General features: G+C 34.3%; 1 protein-coding gene across 5 annotated transcripts in view; it reads left to right on the top strand.

The window, feature by feature from the left end:
- The window catches only part of LOC140445103 (uncharacterized), a 67,617-nt gene extending 63,041 nt beyond the window's left edge, over positions 1 to 4,576 (top strand). For all 5 annotated transcript variants that reach the window (XM_072536926.1, XM_072536925.1, XM_072536927.1 and 2 more), the window contains one exon: positions 2,041 to 4,576. In XM_072536926.1, coding sequence (XP_072393027.1) covers positions 2,041 to 2,275 — 235 coding nt within the window. In that variant the 3' untranslated portion in view covers positions 2,276 to 4,576. The remainder of the gene's footprint in view (positions 1 to 2,040) is intronic.
- Positions 4,577 to 14,098: the final 9,522 nt, after the last annotated feature.

Consider the following 14,098-nt stretch of genomic DNA (forward strand, 5'->3'; position numbering starts at 1 on the left):
CAGCTACAGTCCAGATTTAAACTCAATCGAGAATATGTGGGGGGTGATGGAGATATTACAAAATATTAATTTTATTTTTACATAGCTAAATTTAGTATAGTTTTGGTCCCTCGCTTTCTTTCGAGAGTTTCTTGTTCCCTCCATTTTTCATTAATAGAAAAACTGTGGTTCTGTTTATGTTAAAATGTGTAACAAAGTGTTCCAAAAACTTCAGAAAACCAGAGCAAGTCATCCATCCACTGGGATATGTTGTTGCATTGCTGTCAGGAGGTGCATGGCTTAGAACCCTGTCCTGTCAGTTTTTTTTCTGGGAAATATCATGTAAGGAGGCATGTGACCCCCTGCAGAATTGATGCCAGCACACACGATAACCAGTTCGCCTCGTTCTGCAGTTGTAATTTTGCCCACCTGCTTTGACCCTTTCATAGCAATTATTTTAGCAGGTTTGTGTACTATAGTGAGACCAGTTTCGTCAATATTCCATATACGTTCAGGAGGAAACTGGTACCGTGTATAAACATTTGTTAATTGATTAAAGAATGTACCAACTGTGTGACGATTAAAAGCTGAGCTTCGTGCCAAGCTTCTGATGTCTTCTGGTGTCCTTAATGACAGCGTAGGGTTTCTATCAAGAAAACATCGGTACCAGTCGCGGCCAGCTTACTTTGTTTTATTCCAGGCAGGGGGATATTACATCCTATTTGTTGCAGCATAGGAGTATGCCAATTTTCGCAATTGCACCACAGTAAGACCGTAATACATCTTGGACATGTCTTTCGAAAACATATCAAGTTCTTTTTCCTGGTCAAGTGAAAAAACCTGGCGCACCTTGTAGCCTGGGAGAGATATCATGTTTTTTCTGCACAACCTCTTCAATGTGATGACATTTATTCCGAACTGCCTAGCGGATGCTTTGTAGCTTCCTCCATTTTTTACCGCATTTACAGCCGCTTTAAGATTTTCTGCATCAGCAACTCTTTTCGTTGCTCCTGTTTTAGTTGAGTAGGTACTTACGTGGCATCTGAAAAAATAAACATGTTAAAAATAATTACATTAAACAAGAGATTAAAAGAAACACAAAGTGGGATACTTGATCCTGGGATCAAGTATCCCCCATTTAATAGGATCAACTATCCCTGCAATGACACTTTTCTAACAAATGCAAGTTTAAGGTTAAAACAGTTACAATTTAAATATCAATGTTTTAGTATTTAGTGGATAAAAGTACAAATGTTTTACCTATTTGGGCAGTATAATTATAAACTAAACGAATTAAAGTTGTTATAACTTACCTCGAACGCGCAGAATAAACTTTCAATGTCACAAAATAGAATAATCTTGATTAAAATGTCAAGCGTGTTCTGAAGTAGCAGCCATTTGTCAAAACAAAGTAAACAGTATGGCCTTTACCCAAGTGAGTCAACAGAACCGTAATAGAATATCATTGGGCGCCAAATTTAAATGGGGATCAAGTATTCCACCGGGATCAACTATCCCACCTCTCCCCTATCTAAATTAGTAATATTCCTAAATTTAGTAGAGATGTCCTCTTTTTTAGTTTAATAGTTTTAATTGTGTATGTTTGTTGTTTGGGATAATTAAACCTGTACTTAAAGGATTAGATAAACTTTTTACCACCTCTTTATGGGGTGTGATTGAACAAAAGCGTTGGTGAATAATTACAGTCCACAAAGGTCATTGGGACCATTCTATTTAATCAACAAATTGGGCATTTAACCCCAATTTGTCCAAATGGTAATTATTGAAATGAATAATTTAAGGTTTTTGAATCGGAACTAATAATTGTATAAATGTTGTTAAACAGAAATTACAACAAGTTTCCCAGTTAATGTACTACTTGCCGTACGATCTCATTTAAAGTTATTTTACAAAATAGGTCCCATACACCGTTTTGAATCATTACATCACATCAACTATGAATAACTGCCTTGGTTCAGTTATGTAAAAATTTATCAATTTATGGTTCAGGTGTATACTATATTGCTTTGGAGAGTTCATATAATTTATTATAATTTTTAGGTACAAATCTGAAGACGAACACCAACACGCAATGTTCCACTGGGCATCTACACCATTTAAATGCAGTGATTGTAGATTTGAAGCGTATACACAAAATCAAGTGCTCCAGCATCATATTGCTGCATCCCACGGAAAAGGAGAAATATCTTCTATAATCCAAGCTGGTCCAACAGTTGCTAATGAACTGGAGTATTTTGATTTTTTGCATATGGAAGAAACTGAAGAGGAAATATAAAAATTGACGGCATAGTTGTTAGTTCTCCAAAAGTTGGTTGTTTTTGTTAGTTTTTTATCTTTCATTATTTATATCGTTAGAAATAGATACATGAGTAAACATGTGCAATTAAGTATTACTATTATAAATCTGATTGTGAGAAAGCACAACAAAATATTGATAAAGATGAAGTTTTTTTTTTGAAATATGTTAATAATTTACACAATTGATTAACGATTTGATTAATTTTAGTTTATTAAAACTATCGAAACAGATCGATTTAAATAAATGAAGTAATATAGTTTTTTGTAATGTAGCAAATTTAACAGAATCATAAAAACTGTTAAACATTAATCTCGGTATTTGAATAAGTCTTAGTCTCAGTTTTTTTATTGTTTTACTAAATTGAATTCCTTGAATTTATCTTCTTCCTAGCATGTTTTAGTCATGTTCATAAATATATCCCAAAATCTTGCGCAATAATCGTAACGTGCCGATCGGCACCTTCACGTTCAATCATTCTCTTTCCAGTTTTGATATTCTCCACCAAAGTTCTGTTGGTTTTTACGTTTACTATTCCTTTATTTCGCTTCCGAAATTCAACAATGTAACTCGACCATAAACAGTGATGGTTGAGGGTTTTCTACCTAGACTAGGTCTATAGATACACTCATCTTAGATCAATACATTTATCCAACAGTGTTCCAATACCGTTATCGCTTCTCTGTAATGTTGCCCTAAAGTGATGTAACGTGCTCATTTACAGGCATGACTTAATTGAAAAAAAAAAACGTTGACCCGCGAGTAAGGTCTTTTGATAATTGATGGTGTTGAATAATTATAAATTTTGATGATAAGTCCGAGAGAGCCAAGTATGGGGAATAGGGTGGATGTTACAGCATTTTCCTTAACCCCATAATTTTTTAACTGCAATAACAGTTTCGTTAGCCACTTAATTGATCCACGGAAAAGGATTATTTCTTCTCTTAGCCGGGTCTGTTTTCACGAATGCTTCCAGTTTTATTAGAAGTTGAGAGTAGTAGTCTCCAGTTTAGTTTACCCTTTTTAATATAGTCAATCACCAAAATTCATTTATAATCAAAAAAATCGGAATCGTTTCCACATTCTTTGAAGCTTAAAGATCAGCTTCTATCAGCTTAGTTTCGAGTATGTAGCAGTAAGTCAATGTTATATCTATTTTAATGGTTTGACGCAAAATTCACTTTTGTTTGTTTTAAAATACGTCAGGCTGGCGTGTTTGTAAGTGTTATACGTGATCCCCAGTGATGGCACCCATCTTATGCAAATCTTTGTCATATTGAATACTTGGTAAAAGATGTGGCCTACACGTTCCTTTGAAATAATTTGAACATTAGCAATTTCTTGCATGTTTATATGCCGAGCTTTCAAAACCATAACTTACACTTTATCGATGGTGTTTTTGCATTTTTTGGACGCCCTTCACGTGAGTGATTTTAAACACTTTCATGTCCACGCTTAAACTCGACGGCCCATTTCTTTACGGTGAAAATTGAAGGTGAAGAGTTGCTATACACATTTACAAGCTTTGGGTCAATTTCGCTGGGTGATAAACCTTATACGAAGGCTTTTATCACTGCACCACAATCTATTTTTTACATTTTTAACACCTTCACACCGCAACTTCTAACGGCTACATTTTGGAATGACTTACAGTTTCACATGGCGTCTACTAATACGTTAAGGAGAAAAATTATACAAGTAGTGTTGGCTTTTTTAAGCTAGACCGAGAGCTTATGAGATCGTCTTAGTAACTACAATTAATCAAAGATCGTTTTTGAACAGTACACTGTTTATTCCCGCCAAGTTTTCTTGGCAACCATTACAAAACAGATTTATTTCGTTGATTTTTTTATTTAAACTATGGGAGACACGTAGAACCATTTCGTAAACTTATCTCAATCATAGACATTAACGGACTTTACCTGGATACGTCTGCAGAAAGTATCCCCGTGCCTTATACTGCTATTTACTTGCCATTTTGTTTTTTAGTGATACTATTTTAAGTATTGATTTAGGGATGATAATATTTATATAATGATCATATAAATAAGTTTATATCAAAAGTAATAAGGTATGACAAATAATTAAAATGGTTGTTTAAGTTTACTGTTTGAATTTTAGCTATTACCAAAGATTTTTATTGTCCTCCTTATTACTTGAGTTCTGTTAAAGAGCTGAGTTGTTAACTTTTTGAACTATTATATTAACCTTAATAGTTAACTAAGTAAACAAAGTTAAGTATTACATTAATCTTTTATATTTGTACATTAAAATGAAATAAAATTTGTTTCTTGTTTTATTTTCCGAATTTTTATGACCTCTGGGCTATGCATGGCGTATGATAGTAGCATTATGTGGCCCACGAAACGAATTTAAGGTGCCTTAAACACGGATGAACTTGTGGACACTCAGATCGACGATAAAATATCGGAATGATATCCCTACCTACATATTCAGATTTATTAAAAGATAAGAAAACTGTTTTATCTCTATTGGAATATAAAATGTCCAGGCTCACTCCCAATTAACTGACTAAACTGTTTTAAGAAATGAACAGTCCTAAAATCTTTTATAGATGTGGACATCAGAATTCTTTCTTAAACAAAAATTCATTAACATTGTAGATTGCAATAGCTGTTTAAGTCTAAAAGATTCACCTGATGACAATGATTAAATACAAGATACTATTGTGTTATTGCAAACTAAATAATTTAAGATAATTCGATTTTCTTGATAAGTCTGTTGAGTATTCGATGAACGTATTATTGCGTTCGCTTTTTTTGCAGTACATTAGTGGCCACATGTAGAACTGTACAAACATCTTACGGCGGGGCTCTAGTATCAGTAAAAGTAACTTTTATATATTAATATGAATAAAACTACCTAAATAATTGTCTTCAAATAGTCAAATAACCATGAATTTTAATAAAAAGACGAGTTTTTAGCGAGAGTTTTATTTTAAAATTTTATACTTTATTAAACTAAGATATATTTTACATTACATTTTTGTATAGCTACTCAGGGCGGGAACTGCATCATGCATTATGGAAAAACAATGGTTGATAAAATTTTGATAGGTAATAGATTTCGTGTATCATATCCAAGTTCAATTGTTTTTTTAGTTACTGACCTTTGTAAAGTGGGGCCATTTTTACCTTTTGGACAGTTGTGACATCCAAATACAAAACAGGACATACACGGCAACAATGATTACTCTCCACCTTTTGTGCTATCCCTAAAAATATAAATGCTAAATATTGCAGTGAATACAGAACAATATCACGAATAAGTCACATTCTCAAATTATTCCTGAAAATAATACATGGTCGTATAAATAAAAAACTGGAAGAAGGAATAGATGATAGTCAGTTTGGGTTCAGAACCGGACTAGGCCAGAGAAGTGTTATTTGCTTTTAATGTGTTAGCTCAAAGATGCATGGATATGAATGTTGATGTGCATGTTTGTTACGTTGATTTTGAAAAAGCATTTGACAAAGTAGACTTGAAAAATTAGTCCAAATTCTAAAGACAAAATACATAGACCATAGGGACTTACGAATAATAACAAACTTCTACTGGAATCAAAGAGCACAAATCGTAATAAATAACGAACCCAGTTTAGAAATTGAAATCAGAAAAGGAGTTAGGCAGGAATATATTATGTCTCCATTTTTGAAGAAACATTACTATCTCAAAGAGAAGGAATAATAATTAACGGAAGATCTATTAACAACATAGGATATGCAGATGACACCGTGATTATGACAACCTCTGCTGAACAACTTCAATTACTGCTAAACAAAACAAACAGTTTCTGTAAAAAATATTGACTAAAAATGAATATAACAAAGACCAAATACATGATAATAACAAATATACCAACAAACATACATTTGGGAAATGTACCGATAGAAAGGGGTTGATAAATACAAATACCTAGGAACCTGGATTTGAGACAATAATGATCAAACAACCGAAAGAGCAAGGATAGAAATAGCAAGAAATGCGTTTGTAAAAATGAAAACAATTCTCTGCAACAAAGACCTTAGATTTGAACTGAGAGTAAGAGCACTGAGATGCTACGTGTTTTCGATACTGCAATATGGACTTGAAAGCTGGACATTAAAGCAAGAACACATAAATAAGTTACAGTCCTTTGAAATGTGGGGTTACATGAGGATGCTTAGAATAGCATGGACACAGAAGAAAACTAACACGGAAGTATTTATAAAATTATAAACACAATAAAAATAAGAAAGTTACAATATCTGGGACACGTAATGAGGGGACAGCGATATAAACTGCTAAGGCTGATAATACAGGGAAAGATAAGAGGAGGAAGGATTATAGGAAGAAGGAGAGTGTCATGGTTGAAGAATTTAAGGGACTGGTTTAAATGCAGTTCTATAGAACTCTTCAGAGCAGCAGTAGATAGAGTAAAGACAGTGATGATGATATCCAACCTCCGATCGGGAGACGGCACTTAAAGAAGAAGACTTAAAAAAGTTTGACTTAAAGCGAAGCGGTTTGCACATTAATATTCCAACTTTTCATAAGCTATCGAAAAGCTTTCCAATGCAAAATACTTCATTTCTGTCCATCCAGTCCAATGACCGAAAAGCTCGAACTCTGATTGGATTGATAAATGCATTTCATTGATTATAGAATAGTCGAGATTATTCAAAGATATCCGATTATACTAATGTCGCCCTCTATATCCGAGATGTCGGATTTACTTTCGCTACTATCCCATGTGTTTGCGTGTATTGGTCTGCGCCATCTTGCAGGTTGTCCACGGTCCACATCTTGGTTTCCGTTTTCTCAACGATATGAGTAACATAATTGCCCCAATTTTTCTTTGTTACGTGTGCGAAACCGTCGTCGATCAACTGGGGCACCTTTTCGTTTTTAAAAGTGGTATTATGGGTAGCTAGCTGCATAATTATCGCTATGCTTATGAACTTTATTCCACACCATTTCTATAGTATTTAATTCGCAATTAAATACACGAGTAGTCGCCGTCACATCGTAGTGTTCAGACGTGTGTCTTTATAGTTCGAACATATATTACTATCTTCAAATATTTGAAACGAGTTAATTGTGTTTATGCTGATGAGTAAAAGTACCAGTAATTAGTGTAAAAACTCGTAATATTTGAAAAAACTTTTTGAAATTGAAACGAGTGTTAATGACTGATAATATCATCTCCGAAACCAATCCTCAATGTCACTACTGTCACAAAACCATTCATGAGTTGGATACTCATATTTACTGTTCAATGTGATCCTGTATTTCTCACAGAAAGTGCTCCCATCCACTGGTCACGGTTGCTGGTAATTCTCTGACAAACACAAAGTGGTCTTGTGAAATTTGCCTGCAGAATACCTATCGAGCCAATGATAACTGTACACTTCGCCAATTAATGCTTCCTCTCGGCGTCCCTGACTACGTGTAACACAAATCGAAGACTTACTTACAACATTGTCTTCTCACGCAGCAACTATTGCCAGCTGTGTAAATGTGATTGAGGCACTTGAGAGATGATAAAAAACTGCAGCAAAGAGTGGCTTCCTTGGAAAATCACTCCAAAACGTAATTCTCATTTGAAGAATTTCAAGCAGAAACTTTGGAAAGAAAAAAGCTTGAAAAAACGTTATTATAATTGGAATTCTGAATGAGACGCTTCTGCTGATATGAAACGTGCAACGGAGACTCTGAAATACGTAAATTCATTAGCACCGGCACCCGTTTAGGTAAAATCAACGATAAGCCTCGATCATTTAAAATTTTCTTCGACTGAAGCTGCCGTTAACATATTAAACAAATCCACAAGTGGTATGTGTCTCAAAAAGAATTTATTTAAAAAAATTTCTTTATAAAAGGTGTATTAATTATTTATTTTATTATATTAATTAATATACCTTTTATAAAGGAATTTTTTTTATATTAAAGAAAAGTAGATCGTTATCACGCTCATCCTATCCAAATTTATCCATTAGATCAGACGAGCAGATACACTTTCGTCCGGAATATCGTAATGAGTTCAGTTTTACCTTAAATTTTTACCTGAAGAAATAACAATTTCGTCCAAGTCAAATATTTTTGCACATACACTTTCGTCCAGGAGTCGAGCTCCGCGGGGATCAATCCCATGATTAAAAAAAAGTTGTCTTACTGTAAAATTTATTATCTTAGATTACTGAATTTCATTTACAACTTACAATATAAATAGCAAATAATAATAAACTTCTTAAAAATCAAAATAATGGGATCTATATTTATCATATTCCAGCATAGTAATAGTTTTTTCATTAAAATTTTCTATTTTACTTTTCACAAATTTCTTACGAGCTAGTTTTGTTATTAGGTCTGTTATATTTATGAATACTTTGAATTCTAATGTAGATCTCATTTTGATATTGATTGATAGCCTCTAAAAACACGAATATATTCGGATGGTATGTTTTAAAGGATTTAGCATGTTCTTATTTTACTCTGTTTGTCCAAGATGATGTTTCCGTCAGAATCAGTTATATTTTCTTTCTGCCTTCGTCTTAGTCCCCCCGTGAGTTCTTTAACTTTCCTATGTACATTGTGACTATCGTACTTTGACTGTAGAGTCTCAATTTCTTCGCATCTTTTTCAGGCTTCATTTTCTTTCGCTTCTCTGATTTTCGTTCTTATTAATATATTTATGGTTTTGTATTTGTCTGAGTCATTTTTGGCTTCTCTTCTCTCGTCCATTAGCTTCAGGATCTCATCTGTCATCCATGATTTTTTCTTCATTAATCTATCTGTCTTTAAGTGTTTATCCTTTACATTTTGCACTATTTCTGTAATATGTTTGATCGTTTGTTCTTCGTTCGATTCGTCTCTAATTGCAGCCACTTGCACGTTTAACGTGGCTTGGACTCTCATCCTCGTATCAAGATCTTTCAGCATACGTAGGTCGTATGATTGTGCTTTCCTTTTCTGTACTGTTTTGAGTTTTACTCGAAATATTCCCACCAGTGGAACGTGGTCTGTCTCTAAGTCTGCTCCAGGATAAGTCTTGACAGATGTAAAGCTGTTTCGGAATTTTTTAATTACTAAAATGTAGTCTATTTGATTTCTAATAATTCTCCCGGGTCTGTCTTGAGGGTATTTCCACGTGTACAGCTTGCGTGGTGGTAATTGGAAGAATGTGTTGGTGACAACTAGTTCTGAGTCTTCTGCGAATTTTTCTAGGAGGTCTCCTCTCTCGTTTTTGACTCCAAGTCCATGTGCTCCAATGTACTGTGTCTTATCTCCAGCTCCAATCTTGGCATTAAAATCGTACATAATGATGAAAACTTCCTGTCGAGGAATTTTCTGGATAATACTGTTGATGTTCTAATAGAACTCAATCGCTTCTTCCTCCCCTTTGTCTACAGTGGCAGCATAGACTTGGATGATGTTTATATTAACAGGGTTGGCTTCTACTTGTAGTAACATCACTCTCTCTGATATTGGTGTAAAGTTAGTAACGCATTTGGCAACCTTGGGTCATACGATTATTCCGATTCCATATTCATGTGATCCATCACTTTTTCCCGAGTAATATACCTTGTGATCTTCTATTTGTATTTCTCCAGAATCTGGCCATCTAATTTCTGCTATTCCCATGATTTCAATATGCATTCTCTTCATCTCCTGTATTGCATTGTGGATTTTTCCTCCTTTGTGTAAAGTTTTGACATTCCATGTGCAGATCTTGATATTCTTTCTGCACTTCAATTTATTATCTTTTGGTAAACTCAAAACTGTCCTCCCCGGAGACCCGATTGTAGGACTTACTCCTGAATTTATTTTATTATTGAGCATTGCCATGATTGAGTGACTAGGGCGTATCGCTGTGGATCTTTAATGCAGTGTTTGCCCTACTTGTGCTTCCCCATCCTTATGCCGTTGATCAAATCTTTGGTTCATCCGCCTTCGAGGCCGATTTCACAACCTCAGGACAAAAGAGTGCCCTACCACTTACCAACTCATCCGCCCGAAGCCGTTGGTCAGTAAGTGGGGCATTGCTTATACCGGCAATCGGTCGGTGAATGACTCGTCATACTGAATATCTCGCCACACTGAAGAATATGAGGTAGAAGGAAATATAGTGACCCGTCTACCCTCGGAAACCTAATAGCCATTCTGGGTCGGAAGAAACAAGAGTTAGCCAAGAGAGCCTGATAGGAAAGATTAAAGACATATTACTCAAGACAAGTTGAAAAAGAGTAATTTGTGAAGGCCCTTATGATGCGCCAGGTGCGTTTCATAAGCGTATGAGTATTTATGCACCTTGTGTTTCCGCTCATACCTCGGGGTGTTGACTACAGACTGTATGGCTCGTAGCCAGCATGCTATAGCATGGAGGATAGGGTGCGCGTCATTTTTACAATGGAGACACCCCAACTCCATGGCCTGACCAATGTGAATTAATTGTCTTATTATTGTGAATTAATTTTAAAAACCATTTCAAGACATGACTCATTACGACGAAGAGCACAACGGCTCGTTTAGATCAAATAGATCCAAAAGAAGGTCAATAAATTCAATATCCACAATTTTAAGTAATTCGCTTGGAACTTCATCAGGCCCATGAAATCTACCACTTTTAGCTTGTTTTATTGGATATTTGATTTATTCTTTCTTGTATAATGTCAGGTCCAGTATCATTTTTAAATTCTTTTGGTTCTTTTGTTTTTATCTGTCTTCGAAAAGTTGTGATAAATATTATGTCCACCTCTGCATTTTCTGGTTTTAATTCTTTTATGCATGTTATAAAAGTCATATTTTTGCTCAAATTCTCCTAGTTCTTGGCACTGCTCATGTAACATTCCCTTTTAAACTTCTTTTATTTTTTTTTAATTAATCGATCAGTTTCATTATATTTACTTGGGTTTTTTGTTTTGAATGATTTTTTTTATTCATTAATAGTAGTATCTCCCCAGTCATCCAGTCTTTATGTCTCCTTTTCTTTGGTTTCAAGTTTTTACTTGCTGTTTTAATTACTGCTTGTTTTATATTCTCCAATTTGTTATCAATGGTATAGCGACTTTTATTCAGTTCTTGGGCATTACGTAGATTTTCAGTAACAGTTTTTACAGTTTTTTCCTTTGTTTGTGGTTCCCTTAATTTCTTAATATCAATTGTACTTTGTGTGAGTTTTTTAAAGAGCTCAAATTTGGTTTATAATGTGACTACTGTGGGCTTATGGTGTGAACCGATATCTGCTCCGGCTACAGGTCACTGTCAAGAAGGTTAAAACTGTGTTTTTCTAGATCTAAGTTTTTTTGTGAATAAGTTTTTTGGTGTTTCCATATTTATATAATGTGTAAATTGTACAATAAATATAAAATATTGTTAGAAACGTTTTGTTTAACAAGCTAAGTTGTAGTAAGCTAAGTAAAGTGTAAATCTCCCTAAATAAATATTTTGTAAATATACAAACCACTAATTTTGTTTTAATATTTACAGGAAAACTACAAATTCCATTAACAGTTGTCAGTTAGTTTATTTTAACTTTAGGTAATTAGCATTATCGGTATACTTACTAATGTTTTTTTAATTACTAGCTCAAAATTCTACAGAAAAGATTAAAATAATCTGATTAAAGGGATTTCCCATAATCCGAGAAAATTATGACGTGATTATTAAGTCGTTAAAGTACTAATAAATTGAATCTTAATGACATTAAGAAGAACAAGTCTGGCAGACAGAAGCCTTAATTCCACCCAATTGACTAAGCTGTGGTCTAAATCTACAGGTGTAAGCGTGTGCACTTCCACTGTAAGAAAAAGACTGCTTAGTTTTGGACTTAGAGGATGTAAGGCACGGAAGAAACCACTGCTTTCAGAAAAGCAAAGATTGCACCGTTTGAAATGGGCCAAGGAACATCGAATCTGGATAGCAGAGCAGTGGCAGAGTGTACTGTTTAGTGATGAATCCAGTTTCAATATTAATAATTATGCTGGAAATTCCTACGTCAGAAGATTTCCTGGTGAAGAATTTTCTCCAAAATGTGTTCTTCCTACAATTAAACATCGAACCTCCGGTATGATATTATGGGGTTGCATGTCCGCTCTAGGAGTTGGTTGCCTACACGTTGTCTCTGGGATGATGAATGCTACCAAATAAATTAACCTATTAATTATTAACCATTAAAGTAGAGCCTATTGTTGCCTAGAAATCTATATTTACAGCAGATATGACACAAGAGCTTATTAAGTGGACAAATACAAAACTTGAAAATGTCAGATCTAAGTATTCAAATCCCTCAAGAACATAAATCCGCAATGTCACCGTTGAAGAAATAAATTGCTTTCTAGGTTTACTGATTTATACAGCTGTGTTTAAATCAAACTATGAGGATATAGCCTCCTTGTTTGCAACAGACGGAATAGAACGAGATATTTTTAGACATTCTTTGTCTGCAAAAAGATTTTCCGCTCTTATCAACTGTTTGAGATTCAATGATCCAGTTGATCGACAAGAACGGAAAAAGACTCACCCAGGTGCTGGAATAACGGAATTACTTGAAAAATTAAATCAAATCTCACAAACCTCATTTTCTTTAGGGTCTAATACAACTGTTGATGAAATGTTAATAGCATTTCGTAGCAATTGCCGCTTGAAAATGTATATGCCATCAAAACCGGCTAAATATGGATTAAAATTGCAATGTCTTGCCGACGCAAGAACGTGTTATATTTATAACACATATCTATATTGTGTAAGGGTAGTGATAGTATTGGACTCTCTGAAGCAGAAAAAAAAATTGGTATACCTACCCAAGCTGTTATTAGATACAATATTTGGCAGTAACTGTAACGTTACTACAGATAATTGGTATAGAGTATACATCAATGGAACTAGCACAAACTCTTAGAACTAACGGTCTCACTCTTGTGGGAACAAAAAAAAATAAAAGAGAAGTTCCTAATGCATTTTTAACCTCACGTAATAGAAACGTGAGTTCTTCACTTTATGGATTTACTAAAGATTATACAATTCTTTCACTTCACAAGTGCCGAAGAAAAACAAGGCAGTTTTATTTCTTTCTTCCGCTCATCATGCGATAGAAACAGATCCGTCTAGTGAGAAAGATGAAATAAATGTATTTTATAACAACACTAAAAGTGGCGTTGATTCAATGGATCAAAAATGTAGTGTTTATTCTTCAAGTCGCCGAACCCGTCGTTGGACAATGGCAATCTTTTTCCGAATTCTTGAGATGAGTACAACATATTTATTTATTATACATCAATCACACCGTGATAGAGACATTCTTACTAGGATGTAATTCATGAAGATTGTTGCTAAACAGTTGATTGAACCATATATGAGAGAACGGTTTCATAATATAAGACTACCACGTGAACTTCAAATGTCAATCGGTCGTATCCTAGGGGAGAAAAATGTGCCATATGATGAAACTAATGCTGGTTCATCCTACAAACTAACACGAGAAAATCGAAAAACTTGCTCCATATGTTCACCAAAAAAGAAGAGGGAAACTGCATATCTGTGTTTTTCTTGCAAAAGACCTATTTGTTTGAGTGTTCTAAAAAATGTTGCCTAGATTGGGCGGAAAGCGAAGTGCAAAATGACCCGTAAATTACGTGTGCACGTTTTTTAGTTTATTTAGTTGTTTTTTTTAGAAGTAGCATTTTTATGTTCATTTGTCATTCAACATTTTGTATATGTATGAGTTTCGATTAATTTTTCTTATTATTAATGATTGATTTCAAGTTATGTCTGCTCGTGTTTTTTTATGGCAACATTTTCAGA

This window comes from Diabrotica undecimpunctata, chromosome 7, assembly GCF_040954645.1.
Source record: "Diabrotica undecimpunctata isolate CICGRU chromosome 7, icDiaUnde3, whole genome shotgun sequence".
In the NCBI taxonomy this organism is placed as follows: domain Eukaryota; kingdom Metazoa; phylum Arthropoda; class Insecta; order Coleoptera; family Chrysomelidae; genus Diabrotica; species Diabrotica undecimpunctata.